The 27,866-nt window shown below is 41.6% G+C and overlaps 1 protein-coding gene across 1 annotated transcript in view; it reads left to right on the top strand.

Moving 5' to 3' along the window:
* The window catches only part of AFAP1 (actin filament associated protein 1), a 175,715-nt gene that overhangs the window by 133,727 nt on the left and 14,122 nt on the right, over nt 1–27,866 (top strand). The window contains 6 exon segments of the mRNA XM_034771556.1: nt 1,570–1,654; nt 5,201–5,350; nt 8,906–9,117; nt 14,611–14,756; nt 24,390–24,507; nt 26,118–26,375. Coding sequence (XP_034627447.1) covers nt 1,570–1,654; nt 5,201–5,350; nt 8,906–9,117; nt 14,611–14,756; nt 24,390–24,507; nt 26,118–26,375 — 969 coding nt within the window.

The raw sequence follows: 27,866 nt of genomic DNA, 5'->3' as shown, positions 1-27,866 counted from the left end.
TGCTCACCATAGCAGCGCTGCTTTAGGCCCCTAGCCTGCGTGACATCTGCGCAGTCAGACCCCATTGCAAGATGGCAGTCCTATTTGTTATGGGCCAACTCCTGGTCCCGTTAAAGATTAATGTTTAAAAGTCCCATTGACTAGGATTTGACCTCAAGAGTCTGGAGGTCAAAGTCCATACTTAGGTAGCCTAGATTTACATTTTTGTGTTGTCATTGGCATCAATGGAATTTCTCTCCATTTACACCAGTATAACTAAGATCAGGATTTGGCTTATGGTAATTAAGGTATATTTTTATATAATTTCCCTTGCCTGTTATACAATATATATATATATATATATATATATATATATAATATTTCTAGATTCTAAAATGTTGCTGTCTATTAATATGCTAAACAGCAAGATCAAGTAAGAAGTGCTCATAGATGAAAGAAATCTTCAAAATGATATTTTTAATGAATGCTTTAGATATACATTTATAATTGACAGCCTTACACAAACAATGCATTTGTATAGGTAGCATTTCAGACCTTTCAATGTATGCAAGAAAAAAGTCTGTTCAATTAAGTTTTTAGCACTCTGTACCGGCTGGGAAGGAAACACACGAGGGTGCGGTATAAAGTTTTCCTTGCCACAAATTTGGGATGCTGATGTTATTCATAAGTGGTGAAGCCATGAATGAGTTATGTAAAACGTGTTAAACAGATGCCAATAAAAAGTTTTATGGCATGCCACAACATATGAGTTTTGTTTATGCCACACCTTTTAGGTAATAGCTATTTTATAAACTTTAGATTTTTAATTTTTTTATTAGTAATATACACATAATTGCTAGTCTCTAATTTCACAGACTTTTTTTATAGTCTCAGACTCTAAGGGAACCATTGTGATAATCTAATCTGACCTCTTGCACATTGCAGGCCACAGAACCGCACCCCCATACTGCTGTAATACAGCCATAACCTCTGGCTGAGTTACTGAAATCATAATTTCAAGACTTCCAGTTGCAGAGAATCCACCATTTACTCTAGTTCATACCAGCAAGGGACCTTTACTTACACACATCGAAAGTACTGAAATTCTACCTATAGAAATGTGTTGTGTTTGGTAGGTTGTCAGTTGTAAATGTATACCTAAAGCATTCATTAAAGATATAGTTTTGAATATTTATTGTATGTAAAATGAGCACTTGTTGGTTAGCACATTAATAGAGAACAACATTTTAGAATCTAGAAATGTAATAAAATATATTATGGGTAACATGGTTCATTGTTAGATTTGGGTTACATGATTCGTCTGTTACTCTTCAAAGGATAAAAGAATGGGATATATTTGGCAATACAGTTCTAGTGTGTGCTTAGTTTTGTTTTGTTTTAATGCTTGTGTGGTGACATAAGAAATCTATGTAATGTAAATGAACTCTTGACTATCTCATATTTGTCCTCAGGATGGATGCTTGGCATGTATTTAATTTAATAAGAAGAATAACTTTAATTTGACTGATGACACATCATTTGGCCAGTGTGACCACATGAGAAATGACCTAATTTATTTTGTCCATGCAGAAATTGTCCTCCGAGAGGCCAAGCTCAGATGGGGAGGGTGCTATAGAAAATGGAATCGCTGCTGTGTGTAATGGAAAAGAACAAGGTGAATCCCAGTGCAGAGTGTGTTTTACATATTCAGTATAAAGAATATAATATTTTTTTTCTTTTATGACGTAGGGGAATAGGCAATAATGCTTTGTAAATAATGTAATTAGTCTTGTATCTACTCTGAAAGTTGAACTGTGCCAAGCTTGAATTACGTAAACCTTTACATTGGTGGATATTAGAATATCTCCATTCTAGTTAACAGAGTTATCCACATGTAACATTGATGTAAGTGACAGCAGGATCAAGGTCCATATGTAAGTTTTGAAATGACTTTTTCCTGTGTTTATAAAGTATGCTGTCTTCAATGGGGGAGTTGAGCCAATCACTAAGTGCATGTAAGGTTTTCCCCTATAATTTTAAACAGGAAGGGTATCATAGAATTTTATAAGGGAAGACAAGAATCATGTATGCTAAATGACTTTAAAATGATGTACTCCACTTTGGAGTCAGAAAGTTTGTTCCCAGTCCTTAGATTCCAAGCTGGGGGACATTCCAAATTCAATTTCCTGAGTAAGGTCTGCAAAATCAATCCCCAGATTATCTTTTTGTTTCCCCTTGAAGAAAAGACTCCTGTAAATAGGTGATACCAACCTAGTTAGCTTGACATATACCAATACTCAGTCTTGTTCAGAAGAGCACATCTCCTTTAATCAGTACTTTCCTGTAGCTGTGAAAAAGCTGATGTAAGCTGTATTGGAAAACAGTTGCATCAGCACTGGCTTTTGGGCAAGCACTGTGTCTCCCCTTCCTGACACAAATGGGTGTTTCTTTCCTTTGGGTGTTTTAGTTTGTAATCTTTGCCCTCCTTTTCCAATGGAGATTTTGAACGAATCTCCCAAATGTATAGATCTCCACACCCCAGTCAACAGAATGGAGCACAGTAGCTCACTATGACGTCTATATCCAAAATGTATGGCTACATTTACATACTACAGAAACTTTCATAAAACTACAGACAGCATAAAAAATTGTGTTGCTGTAGACACTCAAGTTGGTTTCATGTGTCTGTGGTACGGAAGTTCAGAATATGTGCCTAGTCCACGATTTTCACAAGTGACTAGTGATTTGAGTGCCCAACTTGAGGCATCTTATAGGGGCTTGATTTTCAAAAGAGTGCTGAATGCACACCCTCTGAAAATCAGGCCCATTTGAAGTATCTGAAGCTGGGCAATCAAAAGCACTAGTCACTTGAAACTCTTGGCCTTCAACTCTGTCACAGTAGAGTTAGACTTTTGTAGTAATGAAGAGACTAATACAAAATAATGACATTTAATGCATTAACACATGGCTGTCATCACTAAATCATTTTAGGGGGTTCTGAATGAGTTGCAGGGTTCTTTTCTAAATCAGCTGTAACAGTGAGAGCGAAAGCTCAGTTAGCCGTGTGAAGGGATGCTGGCTTCACTGTGCACTGATCTCCCTTCTGCTCCCACAGAGCTGCTGCCCTCCTCTCTCACCAGCATCTTGTTCTGCTGTGGTGAAGGAGGTGAGAAGAAATGGCTTACTTGCCAGTCTGTCTTGAGATCAGGGGATGTATCCCTTTCACATACTGCAGGAGAAAGAGGTTGGGAGAAAGGTCATTTCCTCTGCCTTTCTTCTCCATGATGGAATAAAATGCCATGGGGAGTGAAGGTAGAGGAAGCAAGAACATTAGAATTCACATGGGCTCCTTTCACTGCATTTTCCCGGAACTGGGAATTCTTCCCTTGCACTTTCCATTGTAATGAGCTTGATTTGACTTTCTTTGAATTCTGGGGGGTGTGGGCATTATTCCTCAAACCCAGACATAAACATTCTTCTTCCCTCCCTCCCCAACTCCACAGCTGCAGATGTTCTTAAGCTGCTGCTGTGTGAGATAGCAGCCTGTCTTCAGTCAAGTGCTGCCTCCTGCTGTCTCCCTATGCTCATGATGATATGAGCAGATGGGATGCTCTCCTTCCCTAGAACTTTGGGAATTCGTTGCATGTAGGGACAGCACAATATTAGGTTACATCAACCCTGCAGATCCCTGGGCAGGATTTAGCTTTTTGTTCCCACACATAAATCATCATTCTACTGAAGGTTTTCAGATAATCCACTTTCACCTATGAAAACAGGACTCCCCCACTGCATATATGTTGGTAGCAGTGTCTCAATGAAAGAGACAGTCTTGATGACAGATGGAATTTCTAATGATTTCCCGTGTTAACGAATAACAAAGGCTAAAAAAAAGACAACAAATTGTGGTTTGAGAATTTGTGAATTATTTCTCTTTTGTGTACATTCTTTCCCGTGACTTGCCAAGTCACATAATTTGTACCAGTTATTTTTTTAAGTCAACATTTCACATTTCAGTTCTTATCTTTCAAATGAACCTTGTATTTGTTTTTTGGGGGGCTCAGTTCAGAACCCACAGAGTTGTTTTTTGTGCTTGCGTGCTTGCTTGCGTGCTTGTGTATGTGGAGAGGGGGAAAGATGGTTCTAACAAACTGAAACTCAGCTCAGTTCTGTCAAAACCACTAAGTTAAATTTCATTTCTTGTCTATCAACTAAGGTTGAGCTCAAAATGGGCCCATGTTTGCAATAATAGTTAATTGGGGCTGAGTTTTATATTGTTGATAAAACTCAAACCAGATTATTGTGGTTCTGGTTTCACAAAGAAAGTTTTGTGCAGCTCTGTTTTTATTTTATTGGTTGTGATTGTCTACTATATTTTTAAAAAATATATACTGTACGCTCTTCAGTCATTTAGCCACTTTTGAAAGTTGTGTCCCCAGCACTGATCCTGTTCACTTCAATGGAAGCAAGTTAAGTTCAGCACCAAATTGTATGTGCAGACCAATCATAATCATGCATTATTTTAAGTTCCCATATGTAATGATTAGATCTAGTAAACTATTTTTTCTGCACTGTCCTTTCCATAAAAATGAACAGCAGCTCCTAGTCATTGGGAGTGTTAAGTGATCTTGATTATTCCATTATAAAGGAAAGTTATCTTATAATACATGCCTTTCCCAAAGACCCATTCTGATCTGTATAGTTACCTTGACCTAGTTCCAATAGCAGGGATATTTTTGCCAGGCATATACTTACTAAAAGAATGGGCTGATTCATTGCCAGGGCATTATGTTGGAAATGCTTTTAAGGAACAATGACAGGAGATCATCCAACGTCCTTTATTGTTCCAGTGCAGTCAGGTTGAATGTACAGCATGGAATTACCCTAACAACAGTTCTGAATTAGAAGATGGTTAAAGTGGAGAGGAGCAATTAGACTGATGAATTTTAATGATAAACTTGCTTTAGTCTTACCTTTCTGTGTGCCATGTTTTTGATATTGTGCTGGGCATGTGATAGGGACATCAGCATTAATGGCGCATGCAATTGTGCGTCTCTTGTCAGAAGGCAACTGTTTTGTCCAAATGCTCATGTTAAGAATTAAATCAGTTTTGTGCTTGTATATTTGCAGTGCAGTTGTTTTCCTTTCTATTTTGATCCATGCGCTTTAATATAATTGGTTTCATTCAAACATACTAAGATGTCCATGTTTGTTTTCTTGATAGTTAAGAGGAAGAAGAGTTCCAAGTCAGAGACCAAGGGCACAGTGACTAAAGTAACAGGGAAAAAAATAACAAAGATCATCAGTTTAGGAAAGAAAAAGCCATCAACAGATGAACAGACCTCATCAGCTGAGGAAGATGTTCCAACATGTGGTAAGTGATTTGACTCTCTTAAATTCTCAAGCTTACACTGCAACTAAAGCACTATAGACTCCTAGCCTAGCCGTTCATATACAATTGCTCCTACTGCAGTGGTTTTCAAACTAGTTGGTATTATGTAAAACTTCACAAGGTAACTAATTTCTTGTAGGCCATTTCCCCCCCCTCAATCCTGATTCCCCTTCCCTGTAGGAACCATAGTACTTGATAACATCAGGATAGTATTTAAATATTTAAGGATACCAGGTGAAAATGTGATAGGTGGAGTTGCTTGCTTAACTCTTTTCCATCCCAAAATTTTGTATCCATGCTATTTATTCTCTCTCCCTCCCTCCCTCCCTCCCTGTAGGTATGTGTATATTTAGTGCTGACCTTTCGCTCAGTCCCAACAGCTCCTTTCCTTTCCAGGACACTTTACAATTAGGTTTTGTTTTCCTGTTTTAGTAACAACTCCATATGCGAACACAGCTCAATTTAAATCAAAGAAAACACCTAAAAAAAGAAAGCCATGAAGCAGCTATACAGGGTTCAAAGGTGCCCAAAGGGATTATTTTCCCCTTTAGATGATCAGAAAAGTCTCTGTAAACCCTAAAAGAGGTCATTCATGGGGCAGCAAATGGCAGAAAGCGTTATTGCTTAAAGCCTGACTGATAGAAGCAACTTCATGGACTGTGTCATAGGCACAAGTGGTCCACAGACCACAGCTTGAGAATCACATGTATAAGCAAATTTTTTTATTAAAAATATGTTTGTGTGTATGTGTGTGTGAGATATAAGAGAGTACAGATGTGTTTATCAACCAAAAAGAGCAGCTGGAAAAAGCACAACTGACCTTCTGCAACATCTGGCTTCCATGGAAGCTAAAAACTTTCTGGGCTTTGCAGTTAATTAACTACTCTCTATTATGTGAGATATTTCTTTTCCCAGAATATGTTCCTCTAGACTATAGTTATATAATGTAATCTGTAGTATTTCTATACTGTCCATTATCTCCTCTCTGGGCACTAAATATAGTTGTTAGTATTGTTGGTAATGGGCTCTACTCGGCACTCTTTCTAGGTTTTATTTGGAAATACATATTACTAGTGCTTCTGCTTTGATAATTGTCGGAAGCCTTTGCAGAAGAAGGAGTTTTGCATCATTTTCCGGATTTGGCTCGTTCCTGTTGGCTGCTCCATAGGTTGCGGCTTTTTTCGCTGAGCATGCCTTACTTCCAAATCAAAGAAGGGAAGGAAAAAGACAAATGAAGTTGTGGTGAGGTGACACAGTGTGAGAAAAGGAAATCCCCCTGCACTCTGGCAATCACAAGGAGGATTCTTCAAAGTTGGATTGCTTTTCTTTGTAAATCTGGCCAATAGACAGAGTCCAAAGCTGTCTCTCCTTCTCCCCTTGGCCCGCCCCTCATTTAAGACCATTCACAGGACATGGATACATGTTGATTTTTGAAAGTTAAATAGGGCTATTTGGGAGGAAAAAAATGGGGGGGGGGTTCCTCTTTTAATTCAGGGAAAGTACATTGGACTGGGAGAGCTTCTGTGAGAGGCACAATGGGATTAAAAAGAGAGATTTTGCTTAAATAATAGGAACCCCTCATCGTTCCTAAATAGGTCAGCCGCCATGTATATGAGAAGGCTTTTCCATCCCTGCAGTTGTATCATTTTGCACCAACTATACAATCTCTTCCATCTTCAAGAGGGGGAAGGTTGGGGTGTGGTGGGGTGGACAATACTGAGAATCCTAAGTAACCAAGATCAGGAGGCTCTTTCCTTCTCCAGTTTTCCACTTTTTTTATTTTGTGGGGGAGGGAGGGGAGGTTGGTGGCATCTTCCAAGGGTTGCACAGTTCAGATATGCTGATATATCCTGCTGGATCAAGCCCTGAAGTTGTAACTGTGATGTTGGAATGGAAACCCAGAAAAATTAAGCCATATAACACATAATTTTAATGAAAACCAAAAAGATAGCTATCCAGAATGATTAAGAGCTTTCCTCCTTGTGACTGAAAATGAAAATCGGCAGTGAGGTAAAAGATGAGTGATTTCATATAAATTCTGCCCTGAAGAAGATGTCATTCAATCCTTTCCTCTTTTAATACACTCTTTGGAAGTGGAAATATACTGTCTATAATTCATGCACCATATGTGATTGGGAGCCAAGTTCAAAGGTCCTTTTCTCTTCCAGTATAAACTACTGGTTTAACTAAACCTAATATGAAGGTGTTCTTGGGGTTTTTTTGTTTTGTTTAGTTTTTAATTTTAATTTCAGTGAAATCCCAGTGGAGATTTTTTGATTCTGCTTTAAAATTTCCATGCAGTGAACTCAAAGAACGGCAGAAGTGGGTGTTTTACACAAAATTAAATACGATGAGCAACAAGTAAAACTGATCACTCTGGTTTAGCTATTCTAGCTAAGTAGAATGAAATGTCAAATGAATCCAGTTTAATGGGTCTTTATGGAATTGTTTTCAGACAATTTTGACACAAGCTCACTCTCTGATCATCTCACAGTAGCACAGGGTTTTCTCCCAGTGCCCTGCAGTCCCCTTTACACATAGTTTACTGAAACTTCACCACTGTATTTAACTTACCGTCTGTATGCATACAACATTTCACTGGGTTTATAACCAGTTAATGGCATGGTTGGTTCTACACATCTTGCACACAAGAAACATAATTAATAACACATGGTAACTATGGGCCTGTAATGGTGTTTTGCCCTCATCAGCAGCTTAGGTTGCATACGGTTGTTTTCCTGCAGCCAGGTCATAACATTCATATTTTGCTGTTTAGCTGGGACCTCGTAATCATGCCTGTGTAACCACTTTTGCTGATCTTGCTTCCTTCCAACTCTCTAAGCAGTGGGACGTCTTTTGAGTGCTTAGTCCCATGTGCTGCTGGTGCTGTTTTATGTGCATGTCCATTAGTCCCCTTGTTCCTTGTTGAGTCATCATGGGTTAGCTGTCACTATTTTCCCAGTAAGCACTATGAAAACACAATTAGCAGTGATAGATCTGGATGTATCCATAGAACTGTAGAATACAGTTCAGTTGTGAAAAAGCTGTGTGGGCACAAATCAGCTGCGCATGTAACTCTCACATGAGCAGGTTATGTTTCTAGTGTAGTCTAGGATATACTGAAACCTTTTAAATAGTGTTTTTAAACATCATCCTACTTTGGGGTTCACTGTGGGAACACCTCTTGACTCCTACTCCCGCACTCCATTTTTACTAAAATCTCGGGGAAACCCTGTGGCAGAGGAGCTCTGGAATATTCAGCCATAACTGCCACTAACTCAGCACAGTCATTTGCATATGTTCAGAATATGACCAGGATCAAATCTTTATAAGCCATGCTTTCTGAGTTACTGGTACAGTGAGAGTTTCAATAAAAAAAAATTTAAAAGGCCATTTTTTTGTCTTTCTAAAATCATCTGGATTTTCAATCTGCACATACAGGAATAAATTTTATATGAACTAGCATTACATTGAAAAAGCAGTTTCTTTTTTAAAATAAGTGAAGGATAAAATATCTCGTATTTTGTTTTATTGCAGGATATCTGAATGTGCTCTCAAATAACCGGTGGCGTGAACGCTGGTGCAGAGTGAAAGATAATAAGCTCATTTTCCATAAGGACAGAACAGATCTGAAGACCCACATTGTTTCTATTCCTCTGCGTGGCTGTGAAGTCATTCCAGGCTTGGATTCCAAGCATCCCTTGACATTCCGTCTGCTTCGAAATGGGCAGGAGGTCGCAGTGTTAGAGGTGCGATGTTTATTGATGTGCATACTTTGCAGAGATGCACATGGGCTAATTACCGCTCGTTCATGCAACCTGCCTTTCAAAATGCTTTCCACGGTTAAATAATACAGTTACAGAGCTGGGTAACAAACATTACAGAAAGAAACAAATTAAGAGTTACAGGCAAAAGAGACTTATCTGGATGAGAATTGATGTAAGGGGAAAACCCTAATATTGTTGATTTTTAACTCACAACAGTCTTCCCTGTTAAGATGTTTTCTGTAAAAAGCAACAGAGGGTCCTGTGGCACCTTTAAGACAAACAGAAGTCTTGAGAGCATAAGCTTTCGTGGGTGAGAACCTCACTTCTTCAGATGCAAGTCTTGCATCTGAAGAAGAAGTGATGTTCTCACCCACGAAAGCTTATGCTCCCAAGACTTCTGTTCGTCTTAAAGGTGCCACAGGACCTTCTGTTGCTTTTTACAGATTCAGACTAACACGGCTACCCCTCTGATACAAGATGTTTTCTGCTGTCTCTCTCTCCACTCTGACCATTTCTGTTCCCTTTATAAGTGCTTATGCACCTCCCCTGTTAGAGTCTTCTATCAAGGAGGTAACTCAGAATGCAGATGACTGAGCGCTAATTAAGTAACTTTGCTGTGGCTCACTACGCTGAAGATTACAGCTCTGGATCTGTACTTCTCCTGGGCATATTAATCAACTTCAAGATTTGTTATTCTGAAGTCATCGTCAGGGGTGTATCTGTACTAGAGAAATTTGGTTCCTAGCCACAAGTTGGGCCTCCTACCATGCACACCACACATGTAAACAGTGAAACACTCCCAGTTGTACACAGGCCATTATACCATCATTTACATTAGACTTGTTTCAAGCAAGGCTAAGCACTGTGTACTCTTCCAGCATTGGATGGGAAAAGCTAGCATAATAGCTCCCGCATTGCAAATAGCCTTAACGCTACTCTCCCATAGTAGTGTCCTCTCTAGTCTGCATTCTGCTGCACATGGGTCAGATTTGCCAGAAGAAAGTTACCTGTCTCAATAGTACTGCCTGCACTATAAAGCTTATAGAGGTGCATTTATTTTATGAGCATCAACTTCTTCCAAACCACCGTCCCGCAGTGAGCGAAGCATCCTTCCATGGAAATATGCATGTCTCAGGCAGATAGGCAGGTGTTGCTGACTTCTGGGACAACCAAGTGTCTGAGCACCTTGCTGAGGAAGGAGTTATTTGGTCTGGCAGGCAATGGTAGCAAAAGATCGAGATCCTTAATAATACCAACCAGGCAAGAAGAAAAACCTGTCAATTTTTCTAAGGAGCCGAACAGAGTACTTGGTACCCATCCTTCCCTGGAGTCTAATGCGATGCTGGAGAGTACAGAAGCTCCCTGTCTTGCAGCTGAGTAGCAGGATGATAAGGTGGAAGAGCAAGATGCAGACCACAGGGCTAAGGAACTGGACCAGGGGTTACCCAAGAACTTGCCAGGATCTCTGGGAGGTTAAAAAGATGGAAGACACAATCGCGATGTTGAGAACAAAATTAGTTGTTAGGACATGAAGAGAAGAAATTCTTTAATGGCCTATACGTCAATGCTAGGAGGCTGGGTAACAACCAAGAGGAATTGGAATTGTTCATTTATGAGCATAAATTTGATCAAGTTGGTATTACTGAAACCTGGTGGGAAGATTCTCATGACTGGGATGTTAAATCAAGGGTTATAACCTGTTAAGGAAGATTCAATAGGGGAGGGGAAGGGGCACTCTAGGCCAAAAATGGCATTATCTGTTTCCAAGTCACTGATAATTCAGAAAAAAAAATATCTTGAATGCTTAATGATCAGTGTCCTAACAGCTAAAACACAAGATGGGGTATTAGTTGGTGTCTGCCACAGACCACCAAATCACACTAGAGAACAGGATGACTGCCTCCTTATGCACCTATCATAACATAAGGGAAAAAAACTATGTAATCATTGGGGGCTTTAATTTGAGTGATGTATGCTGGAGGTCTTATGCTGCCTGTATTAAAACATCCTTGAAACTACTAAATACTATAGATGACAATTTTCTAACTTAAAAAGTGTTGCATCCAACCTGGGGAATTCTATATCACACCTCATCTTGACAGATAAAGAGGAACTAAAAATTTGTGGCAACTTAACTAAAAGTGATAAACACTTGATCACATTTGTAATGTGCAAACAGAATGAAGTCTAGACCAGTGATGTACTTGGTGCTTTAAAAGGACCAGTTTCACAAAGCTGAAAACAATGAAAGGCCAGATCAGCTGGGAAGAAGAAATTAATCAGAGAAATGTAAATGATAGTTGGGAATTGTTTAAGAATATTTAACAAGAGGCCCAAAAAGCTTCAACTGAGGAAGAAGGTCATAATAATGCAGAAAAAGCAGAAGTGTTCAATAAATATTTCTGTTCTGTACTGGAGGGAGGAAGGGACACATGCATTCATTTAGTCCTCTCAGGAGGATGTTAAATAGCAGCTACTAAAGTTAGACATTTTTAAATCAGCAGGTCTGGATAACTTGCCTCCAAGAGTTTTAAAAGATTTGGCTAAGGAACTCGCTAGACCATTAATGTTGATTTTCAATAACTCTTGGGGCACTGGGGAAGTTCCAGAAGCCTGGAAAAAAGCTAATGTGCCGATTTTTAAAAAGGGGTAAACATGGTGACCTGGGTAATAATAGGTTTGTCTGTCTGACATCAATCCTGGGTAAGATAATGGAGTTCTTGTACGGGACTCTATTAATAAAGAATTATAAGGGTGATTAATGGAGGGTAATGAATGCTGTTCAACACGGGTTTATGGAAAATAGATCCTGTCCAACTAACTTATCTTTTTTTGGTGAGATTAAAAATTTGGTTGATAAAGGTAGTAGTGTTGTAATATACTTAAGCTGGGTCTACACTACCTGCCTGAATTGGCGGGTAGAAATCGACCTCTCGGGGATCGATTTATCGCGTCCTGTTGGGACGCGACAATCGATCCCCGAATCGACGCTCTTACTCCACCAGCGGAAGTGGGAGTAAGCGCCGTCGATGGGAAGCCGCAGAGGTCGATTTTGCCGCCGTCCCTACATCGGGGTAAGTCGGCTGCGATACGTCGAATTCAGCTACGCTATTCGCGTAGCTGAATTTGTGTATCTTAAATCGACCCCCCCCCCCCGTAGTGAAGATGTAGTCTTAGACTTCTGTAAGATACATGACATTTTGATCAAAAAACTAGAAAGATATAAAATTAATATAGCACACATTAAAAGGATTCAAACCTGGTTAACTGATCGGTCTCAAAATGTAAATGGGAATCATCATTGAATGAATGTGTTTTTAGAGAGGTCCTGCACAGATAGGTTCTTGCCCCTATACTTTTTAACATTTTTATTAATGACCTAGAAGAAAACATGAAGTCATCACTGATAAAGTTTACAGATAACAAAAAATAATTAGTGGAGTGGTAAATAATGAAGAGGACAGATCACTGATACAGAGTGATCTGGATCACTTGGTGAGCTGGGCGCAAGCAAACAATATGCACTTTGAATATGGCTAAAGGTAAATGCATACATCTAGGAACAAAGGATGTAGGTCATAGTTACAAGAAGGGGGAGTCTATCTTGGGAAGCAGTAACTCTGAAAAAGATTTGGGGGTTCTTTTGGATAATCATCTGAACATGAGCCCTCAGCGCGATGCTTTGGCCAAAAGCGCTAATACAATCCTTGGATGCGTTGACGGGAATCTCAAGTAGGAGTAGAGAGGTTATTTTACCTTGGCATTTGGCACGAGTGTGATCACTGCTGGAATTCTGCATTGAGTTCTGGTGTCCACAGTTCAAGAAGAATGGTGATAAATTGGAGAGTGTTCAGAGAAGAGCCACGAGAATGATTAAAGGGTTAGAAAAAATGCCTTATAGTGATTAACTCAGAGAGCTCAATCTACTTATCTTAACAAGGAGACGGTTAAGGGGTGACTTGATTACAGTCCATAAGTACTCCATGGGGAACAAAGATTTAATCATGGGCTTTTCAGACTAGCAGAGAAAGGTGTAACATGATCCAATGGCTGGAAGTTGAAGCAAGGCAAATTCAGACAAGAAATAAGACACAATTTTTTAGCGGTCTGGGTAATTACCCCCATTGGAACAACTTGCCATGGGTCATGGTGGATTCTCCATCACTGACAATATTTAAATCAAGATTGGATGTTTTTCTAAAAGACATGCTGTAGGAGTTATTTTGGGGAAGTTGTGTTGCCTGTGTTATGTAGGAGGTCAGACTAGATGACCACAGTGGTCCCTTCTAGACTTGGATTCTGTGAGTCCAAAGATCAAGAGAAGACAGCTACTGACAACCACTGAGCCAATTTGAGAGAATGCACTCTTGCTTAACACAGGGAATAGCTGTAAAATGGAAAACTACACTAAAGAGTTCCATAGTTTTATTATTTAATATCTTTGCAACAAATCCAAGGGTAGGAACAGTCCCCTCCCCCCTCCAAAAGTCAGAATAAAACAGCATAGGACATTTCAAATGAGCTAAAATAAGTTCTTTTCAGTGCTTATTTAAAAACAAACGAACAATGAAAAATGGCTCCAGGGTAGCTCTATTGACTTTTTATTGGTTAAAATTGGACACCTTAGATAAAGATAACATGTAGTGGCATTTGTAAGGAAACTAGTGGGAGGCAGACTTTCATTTTCAGTCTCTGGTCGGATACTTTGAACACTCAGGTTTTCTTAAGTGCAGATCAGATCAGTGTCTTGTCCTTGAAGAAGGGTCATGCTACATATGCCCAGTACAGGTTATTTGGATGACAATTTACAAGAACAGGAAATGAATGAAGTGTAATATAAAGAAGAGGAACTACAGTAAGGAAATGAGATAAAGGAAAAAATCTTTGAGTCTGTTACATTGAATAAAGAAACTTTAAGTAAATAAATATTGAAATGCCTATAAAATTGCATGACATTTTTCAAAAACTGAAAATCATTCAGTTTCAAAAACTAAAAAACTAGAATGATTTCCACAATTTCAATGTGTCCTTCCCCCCCATTTTTCAACCTGCTTTAGTATTTCTTTGTCCAAGATTATCCTGCCTTTACAATTTGGACAAGTTACCTTTCTTAAAAGCTTAGCCTTGTAGTGGAAAACATTTGTCTCAGCTTTCTGAAATCTAAAATAAGCAAGATGCATACCTAGATACACTGGTTTCGTGCATTTGTTTTCCTTCTTTTGCTGGAACTGTTCGTATTGCTTTATTCCGTAATCTATTAACATGTTGCTTTAAATGTGTTCGTTATGGCAGAATAACCTCAGTGAATATTACTTTTTGTTAGTATAGTTTGGCAAAGGTCATCCAGAGCCTCACGTGAATCATTATATTAACATGTTAGTAAATAAAAGCGTAATTATGAAGTAATTAATATTAAAAAGCCTGTTGTTTCAGTAATAATTTATGAGTTTATATAAGATCTTCTCATCATCATAGGCTTCATCATCTGAAGACATGGGCAGATGGATTGGGATTTTACTGTCTGAAACCGGTTCATCTACAGATCCTGGAGCCCTGCACTATGATTATATTGATGTGGAGATGACTGCAAGCGTCATACAAGCTGCAAAACAGACCTTCTGGTAAGATGCATTAAAAGGAATTTAAGGGCGTTTTCAGTAATTTCAGAATTTGCAGCTTTATGTTAGTTCTAATATCAAGAGACCTTATCAAACCTTCCCTTTTTTGCCAAGATATTAAATTCTTGAGGGATTGAAATCTTGATTTAAGCATTCGAGATGTGTTTAAGATTATCTTGCTGGCATCCGGCTAAGTATTACAAGAGAGGCAGAATATGTCCACTTTTATGATGTATTCAACCCTCACACTTATAGTGTAAGAGGAATCTAGTAATTAGGTGCTATTTTAACCCCTTCTTTCTGGCAGCCCTAAAGCTTTAAATGATCAAATAAGTTGAAGCTTGGCCACAATTCAGTCACAATAGTTTACACTGGTTATATTCACTTTCCAAGTTTTAACAGAACTAATGTAAATTCACAGAATTGGTTTAGCCCTCAGTACTCAGCAGAAATACTGGTTTTATGTGTCATTACAACAACCTGTAACCCACTAACCCTCCTTTGTCCTGTGACTGCAGAGGTGTGAATTGCCCACTTCACCTTAAATGGTCTCTTGCAACATGTGTTTACCCTTAAACTAACTGGTCAGGGTGATTAAGCACTGTTATAAATTGCCCAGGGAGATTGTGGAATCTCCATCACTGAAGATTTTTAAGAGCAGGTTAGACAAACACCCATCAGGGATGGTCTAGAGATCAGTGGTTCTTAAAACGTTTTTTTTCGCGGACCACTTGAAAATTGCTGAGGGTCTCAGCGGACCACTTAATGATTTTTCCAAATGTTTCACAGTGTTTGAAATGGGCCATCCTGATTATCACTACAAATGTTTTTTTTTTCTCCTGCTGATAATAGTCCACCTTAATTGATTAGACTCATTAGAGTTGGTATGGCAACACCCGTTTTTTCATGTTCTTTGTGTATATATATCTTCCTACTATATTTTCCATTGCATACATCTGATGAAGTGGGTTTTAGCCCACGAAAGCTTATGCCTAAATAAATTTAATCTCTAAGGTCTGGTCTATACTACCCGCCTGAATCGGCGGGTAGAAATCGACCTCTCGGGGATCGATTTATCGCGTCCCGTTGGGACGCGACAATCGATCCCCAAATCGGCGCTCTAACTCCACCAGCGGAGGTGGTAGTAAGCGCCGCCGACAAAAAGCGGCAGAAGTCGATTTTGCCGCCGTCCTCACAACGGGGTAAGTCAGCTGCAATACGTCGAATTCAGCTACGCTATTCACGTAGCTGAATTTGCGTATCTTAAATCGACTCCCTGCTGTAGTGTAGATGTACCCTAAGGTGCCACAAGTACTCCTGGTTCTTTTTTCCAAATGTTGTTTGTACCATTAGCTAACTATTGTGAAGTGCTTTGGATAAAAGCGCTATATTAAAAAAAACAAACAAACAAAAAAAAAAACCTTAATAATAATTAACTTTTTTTTTGTTCTACAAATAAAAGCACACAACTCACATTTTAATATCAGTAGTCTTACCTTTCTAATTTGATGGATGTGCCCTCTCTCCCCTGCCACAGCAGCCCCTGAGCTGGGGCTGGGAAAGAGGGGGTCTCTCCCCCGCCACAGCAGCCTCTGAGTTGGAGCTGGGAAGGTGGGCCATCTCTCCCCGGCAGCCACAACCCTGGAGCTGTGGAAAGTCGCCTCGTTCTCTGGCCGCTGAAGCCCTGCACGTCCCATATTCCCCCCACCCCCTCTTCTCACCCCACTGCCCCCTCCCACCTACCCCCTATCCTCCCCCCCAAGGCCACCACCTCACCTTACATGTGTGTCTTCTCCAGGGTCCAGGCACCTAATTAGTGGAGCCACACCTGCATGGCTCCACTAATTAGGTGAGTGGCCCTTCATTCTCTCGTCTGTGGCCGCCCAGGCGCTCATCTTAGACGGAACTATCTGCGGACCACCTGAATGGAGCTCACGGACCACTGGTGGTCCGCGGACCACAGTTTGAGAACCTCTTGTCTAGATAATACTAAGTCCTGCCATGAGTGCAGGGGACTCGACTAGATGACCTCTCGAGATCCCTCCCAGTGCTATGATTCTACAATCTCTCCCACCTTGTATTTAGCTGTGGTACTCTGATTACCTTTCCCAGACCTGAAGAAGAGCTCTGTGTAGCTCAAAAGCTTGTTTCCTTCACCAACAGAATTTGGTCCAATAAAAGACCCACCTCGTCTTTCTCATAGACCCACTACATCCAGTTGTTCCTTGCTGAAGATTAAAAACTCACGGTTGTGAAATTCACACCAATACATGAATTCGATTCACAATGCAGATTTTGTTAGTATATGCCTCATGATAGCAAAGTGTGGATAGAAGATATCTTGGCCAGACGGTTTACTAGGACTTTATAAACATGATCCTGCAAGGTGATGAATGCCCTCAACTCCCATTGAAATTACCGGGATTCAGCACTTCGTAGAATCAAGCTCAATATAGCCATCATAAATAGGAATAGACTAAAAATACATAAAGGGTGAAAACCTAGTCTAGCTTTCTGTTGGAAAAACTGTACTCTCACCAGTGAAGGGTCAGGAGGGCTGCAGTGCAGAAGAATGAGACACTTCATTCATGCTCTAGTTTGAATGGCTTTTGATAGAAATCAGGGTTGATTCATCTCTTACCACAATCCTATTTTTATCAAATCCAAGTAATTTTGATAGAGTCATAATGCAGTTAATTTAGACGCTTGTGCTTATATATGTTTTGAAGTTAATAGGGCTCAAAAAAGCTTTTCCTGTGACACGCATTTTTCACTTCCATCAGCATCCAGTGATTAACCACATGTAAAAGAGAAGCCGGATGGAAATGTTTTTGCCTGAATACTGCTTGGCTTTCATTTTATGAACAAATGTGATATTAATTGAAACCAAGTGAAAAAAATAAGTGCAACTCGACCACATATTAGAAAGGAATGCCAAACCTAACTTGCAAAGTCATAAAAATTCCCTATCAAGTATTTGTTTAAATTTGTCGTACCACAATAAAGTGAATGTAAGAGCTTATCTGCAAGCAACCTAGGGCATGTCTCTTTTAACTTCTGATCCAATTATTCTTGTAAAATTAGAAGGGGAAATGAGAAATGACATGGCCTTTCTTATCCATCCACACAGCAAAAAGTCTCGCATCTCAGTTACTACAACATCTTTCTCTCTAGCCTCAAGTAATGCAGTTTTGCCTCATTCATATCCATTCAGAATGCTCCTGAAAGAACACTTTTCTACCCTATCATTGTTTTTGTTTTGTATTATCATAGCACCTGGGAGCTCCAGTCGTGGATTGGGGCCCATTTGATCATATCACCCCTCTCTTTGCATCCCTCCACTGTTTTCCCCCCTTCTCTATCACATCAAACATAAGCTGTGTGTCTTCACTTTCCAGGCTCTTTGTGGCCTATCCAATCCTGCCTATCATCTCTCCTTTGCTATCAAGATGTCAACTCTCGCCTCCAGTCGACCCATGATGCCAGACTCTATCACTTGTTACATTTTCAAACAAGTACCTTTCTGCTTTATCCCATGCTGCCCCTTGTGCTTGGGAGGAGCTCCCCATAAACATCCATAAAGTTACCTTCAAAACTCTTTTGCTGTGATGCCTACAATACATTTGACAACAGTTAGACTGCTGGTGTGTTGAGACCACTGCCTATCATGTTTGACTAGCATCATCTCATTGTTTCCTTGCACTCCTCCCGTCCCTTCTTGTCTTATACTTAGATACTACCATATTTGGGGCAGGAGCTGGCTATATTTCTAAATCTAGTCTGGAAATATTTGGGTAGTGTTTCTCATTAAGGACAGCAGAAAAAAATGTTGGAGTTTCTTGACAACACTTTTGTTTTTAGAACTATGATACAGTTAGGAGCATTTTTACAATGGTGAATTACAATTTTTTTTCCCCTGCAAACTCTCATCTCATGATCATCTTGTCCAGTTAATCCTAATATATTTTTTAAAAATGCTCCTGTGGAAGAAGACATGATAAATTTCAGGTTGAAGGATTCATCGGCGGGGGGGAGTGTCTATAGTCAGATGACAGTGGAAAACTACTTACAAAGGCAAGACCTGATTCTGTAAATACTTACACATGCCAGTAACTACACACATGGAGTTCGATTGGACTATTCCTCTTTATAAAACTGCTCAGTTACTTAAGTTTTTGCTGGATCAGGACCTTGGCCAGATTGTGCACATTAATTCTCTAATCTGGCGTTTGATTTATAGAGAGATACCAGGTTTATATTTTCAAAAGCAATGTGTAATAACTTCTGATTATAATCAAAGACTGTGAGCAGTGTAATACTTCAAAACATACAGTATGGCACTTGTTATTTTCTCAGTTATTTTACAGTTTGATGTGACATTTGCAGTATGTTCATTCTCCTGAGGATCAGATCCTGAAATGTATTGAAGGCTTTCAACTTCCTGTTGAATTAAGTGGGAGTTGAGAATACTTAGTACCTTACAGGACCAGGCTCTAAATGCTGACAATGATTAGTTAATATTATTAAAATCTATCTGCAGAAAACATTGTTCCTCATTCTACACAATTGGAATAAAATATAACATGTTTGGCAGGCTTTTCCCACATTATTTATGACCCCTATGGAGAAACAAAAGACCCATCTACCTTACGGCATGATTTTATTGTAATTTATTAATGTCATCAGAAATTGTATAGTTCTGTTGCGAATCTTTGTTTTCCTTCTTATCTCTTTTTATGTACTTGAATCTTAAGGATCTTTGGGGTCTCGTGTTACTGGCTCTGTTTCAAGGGCTGTTTTGTGAAAGCAACTTCCTCTCTGAATCATAGTTCTTCTTCGAGTGCTTGCTCATGTCGATTCCATTTTATTTGTGTGCGCACCCATGTGCACAGTTGTCAGAGACTTTTCTCTTAGCGGTATCCGTAGGGTTAGCTGTGGCACCCCCTTGAGTGCCGCGCTCATGCGTTGGTATATCAGGCGCCGCCTGCCCTACGTCCACTCAGTTCCTTCCTCCTACAGCTGTGGTAGTTGCTCGGAGCGCCTCGTTCCCTTGCCTCACAAGTGATCAGCGGTTCTTTCCCTTTTGACTTTGTGTTCCGTCTGTAAATAGTTTTGTTTATTGTAGATTAGTTAGTAAGTAGCTGTTAAGTACGGTAGTTAGTCAATTACAGTCCTGGTGGGGACTTTGCCCCAGGCGGGCCCCGGTCACTGGGTTTTAAGCCCTGCACTGACTGTAATAGCCCTATGCCTGTTAGTGACCTGCCTGGCAGCTGTCTGAAGTGCCTGCGGGAATCCCAGGTTAAAGAAAAGTGTTGCATCTGTAAGAACTTTTGTCCTAGGACACAAAAAGAGCACAACAATCATTTGAGGGCCCTCCTCCTGGAGGCTGCCCTTCGCCCAGCCTCGGAGCCGGCCCAGTCGCATGCAACACCCAGCATTTTGGCTTCGGTGCGTAGAGCACCTCCAGCACTGGGCTCTGCCCAGCACTGATCCCCTTTGCTGGTGCCCAAGAAGATGTCTAAGAAGCGGGACCCAGCACCAAGCAAGACGGAACAAGGGGCATTGGGTAAAGGACCCTGTTTGGGCCACCTGCCCACACCGGAGGCGCAAGGGAGCATGTCCCCGAGGGGACCTCCTACCCCCCTATGGGATCTGACTCCAGGGAGCAGTAGGGGACCCGGACTGATGGCAGAGTCAACACCTTCCCAGGTCCTGGTGCAGAGAGAGCAAAGGACTCTCCCACTGTAGCCAGCACCACGTGTGGTGATGGATCCAGCAAAGGCTCCTTACGAGGGCAAACCAGCCATGAAAGCCTCCCAGAAGGCAAGTGAATGCCGCTGATCTCCGGAGCCGAGGCAGAGCCCTTTGTCGCCACGCCCCTGGTCTCTGCATCAGCCCACTTCACCAGTTTGCTGCCACAGATGTCCGACACAGTCTCCAGCTTCATGTCGAGACTCACCCAGAGGGAAGTGCCGGTCGCTATATAGTTGGCAGTGGTCAGCTTTGCGCTGACTCTCTCCACACCGGCGATCACCATCACCTAGACCACACGGATGCTCCCCAACACCGTGCCGCTCCCACTACTCCCTGCACCGGTCTGTGTACTTGAGGCACTGGTCACCCATGGCAACGGTTAGCTGCCAGACTCAGGCCCTGGTCACCGGAGGAGGATTCCTCGAGCACAGAGAGGGAATTCAACCCCTCGCCGAGACAGCACCGTTGCGAGTGGGCTCCTGAGGTTGCATCCACCTCAGCAATGCTGCTCTGGCCCTGCTGCCAGGACAATGGCCTTATTGGAATGCCTGGGGCGTGCCGGTTATGCCGATGCCCCCATCTCACCAATCATCAGTCGACACATCGGACAAGTTCCAATTGGCACTGGGCTTAGTGCACGAAGCGCTAGTAGACGCTGAGGTGGAGGGACAGGTGCCCACCCTGAGACCCCCTTTCCCTTGCGGGGGATGATGCCCTAGGCCCCCCACCCTCCAGCGGTTCCTTCTTCTTCCTCTCTGGTTTCCAACACCCCAGACCTGGGCTGGGGAGCCCACCTGGGCGAGCTCAGTATACAAGGTTGCTGGTCGGGGGGTCAGCCACTTCCTCCACATAAATGTCAGGTATCTCAGGGCAGTTTGCAAAGCAAAGTCATTCAAGTCCTGACGGACAACAGTGCCACAATGTTTTATATCAACAAGCCCGGCAGAGCCAGGTCATCAGCCCTCTGCCAGGAAGCCCTCCAGCTCTGGGATTTCTGTGTGCAGCATGCCACTCATCTCATGGCAGCGCACCTCCCTGAACCATGAACGTATTGCCAGATCGCCTCAGCAGAGCCTTCTCATCTCATCATGAATGGTCACTCCACCCCGAGGTGGTCAATGGGATCTTCCGAAAGTGGGGATCTCCCCAGGTGGACTTGTTCGTGACTCACCAGAACAGGAAATGTCACCTGTTTGCTCGTTTCGGGGGGTCGACAGGGACTCCTTGTCGGACACCTTCCTACTTCCATGGTCGGAGGCTCTGTATGCTTTCCCACCAATGCCATTGCTTCACAGAGTCCTCATGAAGATCAAGCAGGACAAGGCTAAAGTTATCCTGATAGCCCCGGCTTGGCCACGCCAACACTGGTTCAGTACACTAATGGACCTGTCGGTGACGACCCCGATGCAGCTGCCCCTCTGACTGGATCTCTTGTCCCAGAATCACAGCAAGCTGCTGCACCTGAATCTGGCAGTGCTGCACCCAACAGCTTGGTTGCTGCATGGTTAACTGCTGACGAGCAGGAGTGCTCAGCCTGCGTCCTGCAGGTCCCACTGGTTAGTAGAAAGCTGTCCACTAGGGAGACCTACCAGGCCAAATAGAGACGATTCTCGTGTTGGGCCTCGGCCCAAGGGGTTAGGCCCAAGCAGGCCTGCAGTCCTTCCTGGAGTACCTTATGCATCTCAAGCTCCAAGGCTTGTCCCTTTCATCAATTAAGTTCCACTTGGCCACCATATCAGCCTTTCATCCTCTTCCCAGGGCAGGTTGGTCTTCACTTATAACATGACAGTCCGGTTCTTGAAAGGTCTGGAGCGACTCTAACCCCAGGTCTGGGACCCAGTCCCTCTGTGGGACCTGAATCTGGTGCTCGCGTGGCTCATGAAAGCTTGCTTCAAGCCCTTGGCGTCCTGTTCCCTTCTTCTGCTCTCCTGGAAGGTGTCATTCCTGGTGGTGATAACTTCTGCCCACAGTGTCTCCGAGATTAGGGCACTTACCTCAGAGCTGCCCTATGCAGTTTTCTTAAAGGACAAGGTCCAGCTGTGGCTGCATCCGGCTTTCCTGCCCAAGGTGGTTTTGCAATTTCACACAAGCCGGGACATATTTTTGTCAGTCTTCTTCCCAACGCCTCATAAGTCTGAGGAAAACCATAGGTTGCACTCCCTGGACGTCAGGAGAGCGCTAGCCTTCTACATTGAGAGGACTGAGCCATTTCGCAAGTCGACGCAGTAGTTCATCACAGTGGCAGATAGGATGAAAGGTTGTCCAGTGTCCACCCAGAGAATCTCATCTTGGATCACTGCCTGCATCCGTTTTTGCTATGATCAGGCGAAGGTGCCTCCACCAGCGATTGTAAACGCCCACTCAACTAGAGTGCAAACTTTGACGGTGCCCTTCCTGGCCCATGTGTGAATTCCTGATATCTGCAGGGCCGCCACCTGGTCATCCATTCATATGTTCATGTCTCACTCTGCGCTTACTCACCAAACCCGAGACAACGCTGGCTTCAGTAGAGCAGTATTACAAGCCGCACGTCTGTAAACGTCCAGCCCACCTCCAGGGATACTGCTTGTGAGTCACCTAGAATGGAATCGACATGAGCAAGCATTCGAAGAAGAAAAAGTAGTTACCTACCTTTTGTTGTTTTTCAAGATGTGTTGCTCATGTCCATTCCATTATCCGCCTTCCTGCCCCTCTGTCGGAGTTGCCAGCAAGAAGGAACCGAGAGGGCATAGGTTGGTGGCACCTGATATTCCGCTGCATGAGCGCAGCAATCAAAGGGGTGCCACAGTCGACCCTATGGATACCGCTAAGGCAGAACTCTCCGACAACTATGCACGTGGGCGCGCACACACTTAGCATGGAATGGACATGAGCAACACAGCTCGAAGAACAACAGTTACGAAAGGTAGGTAACTCTTATTTATTGCTACTTGGGGCCCAAATCTGCAAGTTGCTCCACATGGATAGACCTTTGTTACCACAAGGAGCCTCACTGAAGTCAGTCAGGATCCCACAAGAGCTGGATCAAAATTGTTCCTTTTTTTTTAAAATTAAAACCATTCAAAACTATAAAAAAATGTCAATTTCAGAGTTTTCACACGCCTGTGTGAGAGATAGCTGGAGCGCATGCTCATCCAGGCAAGGAGTCCGGAGAACATGACAACATGTCACAATCGGTCCCCAATCAAAAGTTACACAGCAGCAAACCAAAAATAAAAATAATTTGAAAACATGCACAAACCATTTCAAAAGATTCTAAGAAAAGTTTTCATATAACTGAAAAAAGGGATTGGAACCTAAAAGTTGTCACAAAAATGTTGGTTTTCTAATATATGCTGTCTTTTGCCGGAAGAAAAAATCATTTTGAAAAATTTTGATCAGCTCACGGTTCCACACACACAGCATTTTGCAGGATTTGGACCTTGGTTTGCTCCAGTTCCTAAAATGATTGTAGTAAAGTCTTGGGTCACTTCCCCTCCCTGTCTTCCCCCCCAATGTGCATGCACACCTTCCTCATTCTATCCTATATAGACAAGGCGGAAATTTTTATTGAGGTCTGGCAAATTGGTTTATATCAGCAGATTCACGATAGAACAGCTACAGCTGTTTCCATCCTGGCTTTCTCACAGTCCTACACTTTCCCTTATGATTATGGTACAGAAACATATGTTGCGATATTGGATGTTAGCAGCCAGATCTGGGTAAAATACAGAGCTTTATTTTTCTTTCATGGAGGTTGCAGAAGGAGGAAAACTATCTATAGCTTTAATACAAAGAGAAAAGCTATGTGCTTCCAGAACGGGCAGATAATCAAATGTGGGTGTGGCACCATTTAATCATCATGAAGACTAAGCATCAAGTGGTGTTTTTTGTTTTACGTAGTTTTATGAACAGACGTGTTATATCTACTAATCCATATCGGGGAAGCACTGCCAATGGCTACGCATGTCCCAGTGGAATGGCACTTCATTATGATGATGTTCCCTGCATAAATGGATCGGTAAGAATTTAATTTTTTACAGTGCAAATGGCTTATATGTGTTGAACACAAGGACACCTGAAAACTGTATTACCTCATTGAGCGCTATTGGGCAGATTCCAAATGAACTCAAGTTTTCTACTCTTTATAATCAGGAACCACAAAACCTCTCCCTCATCTGGAGACTTTTGGGGGAGTAGGACATATTGTTTAAATTAACTTGTTCATGAGCCAGCATATATTTATACAAACAGCTGCCTGTTGATCAGTTTGTGCCAAATCCATTAATAAAATCCTTGAATTTAAAAGAAACATTCATTAGACCAAGGCAAAACTCAGGGCTTGATTGTGCCAGGCCCTGTGTTGGGTGTTGTAAGTTGTGAAGAAAGTGCAACAAGCCGTCAGACCTCACTCTGTGCTCCCTTGCAGGAATATGGCACTACCCAGGGAACAGCTGACGGTGGGGCTATCCATCTCCAAGGCGGGGCTTCCACTGACAGTTGTGCTATTCATCCCAAAGAGAGCAGGCTGAGGGCAAGGCCGTGATCCCACCCCACCCTCTGAATTAGCCTGCAGAGCTGGTCCTGTGTAGGAGGGGGGGGGGGAGAGTGTATATTTGCACACAAGGGCACGTGGTCTCTAAACATTTGTTTGGGGGTGCTGCAGCTCAGCATAGTTCCTAATTTGGGCATTGTTTTAAAGGCAGATTTGAGACCTTAGGCTGAAAATTGAGAGAAATGTACAGAAATTCAAGGCAAAAGCTGTCACAAACAAGTGCAATCTTCTCTCATGTCATGATATGTCAGAGGAGTAGGGGAGTAGGATACACCGAAGTGTTTGATGAGTGGGGTGCAGGTGTAGTTCTTGGGTGTGCTTGGGACTGTATCTGAGGAGGGCACTCATGCAGACAGGGTGGATTAAGGAAGGATCTTGGGCATGCAGACCCACGGCTTCTTTTAAGATTAAATGAATGAATCACTGGGTGAGTGTTATTGAGTTTTCCATTTTTATGGAAAGAGGAAATGGCTTGGAGCTATTTTAGATATTTATTTAGCTAAGTAATACTTTTCCAACAAATAAAATACAATGCTAGTGCCCAAGCAGCTGATAGTTCCTGAAAAGACACATGGCCTCAAGAAAAACCTCACAGCTTTTGATAGTTGCCAGGTCTGAAAATCTGTACTACCAAGCCAGGTTTAGCAAAATAATGTCCTAGAGATTTTCCTGAAGATTCATCTACGTTACCCAGGAGTACCCCTCTATTGTCCTATCTTATACAAGGAAGTAATTATCAACATCTGCACTGTAGCACCTTCTTTCTCAGAATTACTAAATGGAAAGTAATCATAATAATCAAGTAATAGTATAAGGCGTAACATCACAGTCCCCTTTTCTCTGTTTAACAGAAAAAACAAGAAAATTCAGGTTATGAAATAGGTAACACAATCCTCTCTTTTCTCCAGTCATCCATAGCTACCCATGTCTTTCTAGACTGGTTTGACTCAAATGTCAGGAAAATCTTGCTAAACTCAAACGGTTTTAATGATTCTAAATAACCTGCTTATGCTTTAATTTTGCATAGGTTCTGCATGATGTTTTGTTTACTAACAGCAAAAGTGTGTGTGTTGCAGTGGGAACTTGAAGATGGCTTTCCTACTTCTCGTAGCAGAAACATGGGAGAAGAAGTGCTTTATGATAACGCAGGCCTGTACGATAACTTGCCGTCTCCGAAAATCTTTGCACGCTATCCACCTGCTGACAGAAAAGCCAATAGGTTATCTACTGACAAACTCTCTTCTAACCATTACAAAAGCCCTGTCTCATCCAATCTGTCCTCTGCTCAGTCTGTCACTAACACCTCTGCTGTGGGGAGGGGATCTGGCTCTCAGGTACTACAATGTTTAATACTGTAACAAAGCCTTTTACCACAATTCTGTTTGTATCTGGGACTATTTCACTGGCCTGGTTTTAACACTAGAATGCTTGCAACTTAAATGGGCCCACTACAAGTAAAAGAGTTTCACCTAGATTGTAAATTCTGGAAATAGAGGTGCTGTCTTCCTGTTTGTCCATCAAATGTCTGCTTAGCATGTTCTTGGTGCTGTACCTAGAGCCAAGACAATCAATAGGCATAACTTTCCAAACAAAATTTAGCCATATAATGGCAGGGCTTTCTCTGGCTTTAAGTTGGCTTCAGCATATTTCCTATTGGGGGTTTCAGCACAGCTTGCCACTGTAACAAAATATTACATATAAATATTTCAGGGGCTAGACTGTGCAACAGTTGCATGTGCATATTTCTGTGCACCATCCTTTGAAACTTTGGCCCCCCAAATGATTTGTTTTTATTAGATAAAATACTTGGCATTTTAGTATTAAGTGTGGTACTAGTTTACTGAAACATACAGTGCAACTACATTTAACTGTCTGCCCTGTTGCTTTCTTCCCTGGAGAAATCTAAGATTCCCTGTTCGCAGTCATAAGCTATGTTACCATATCTGAATCCATTGCGAAGGACAATGCATGCAATTCTCAATCAGGTTATTAGCCTAATTTAAAGAGACTAGTAAAATGAAGGTAGTCTTTTACTTGTTTGATGCATCTGAAATAATATGTATTACTTACCTGACCATTAGTTTGGTCTAATTATGCATACAAAGCTACGAATCTAGTGTTAGAACCAGAGATGGGCCCGAGCAGCAAAGTTCAGGGTTGTTGGTTTAGGCCCATCCTTTCTCGGATTAAAATAGAGTGCAGTAGTAGGTTACTCTCTGCACCACCAGTTCAGACTTTATTATTGGTATATTTCAAAAGCATCTAGAAACAAATAAACAGAATATGTACTGTAAGGAACATATGTGCGGGTACAGGTGTGTGAACAAATGAACCTTTGTACAAGAATCACATGCAATGGCTTTTAGATTTAAAAGATTTAACAGAGAATCTTTATTCATTGTATTGCAAAGGGGAAAGTGTTTGAAATAACATAAGCATCACTGTATGCTTCAACCAAAACCATATTTTTCTCTTCGTAATTTAAAAAAATTATACTTGACTTTTAGATCCAAGCTTCCTACATTCATGCTGTTTGTATGTGCAGGGAGGCCAATTCTCTACCTTTTATAGAGCAGTTGAATCCTTTATTTAATAAGTAGTAAAGACATTCACCCCTTTGCAGAGGGTCAGTACAAAAGCTATGCACCATTTAAGTCACACTTAAGCCTTCAAAATGGGGTTCAAAAGATAGTTTAAGTGGCACTTGTCTAGATCTTTTGCCAGCCTTTGGTATAAGGGTGAATTTCACTCTAAGGTTCACAAATCCCTATTCAGTCATTTTAAGAATACCTGGGCCTAGACTACATTAGAAAGGGTTTACCAGA

Source organism: Trachemys scripta, chromosome 5, assembly GCF_013100865.1.
Source record: "Trachemys scripta elegans isolate TJP31775 chromosome 5, CAS_Tse_1.0, whole genome shotgun sequence".
NCBI lineage: Eukaryota > Metazoa > Chordata > Testudines > Emydidae > Trachemys > Trachemys scripta.
Note: the sequence above shows the minus strand (reverse complement) of the source record. Positions and strands in the feature narration are given on the sequence as shown.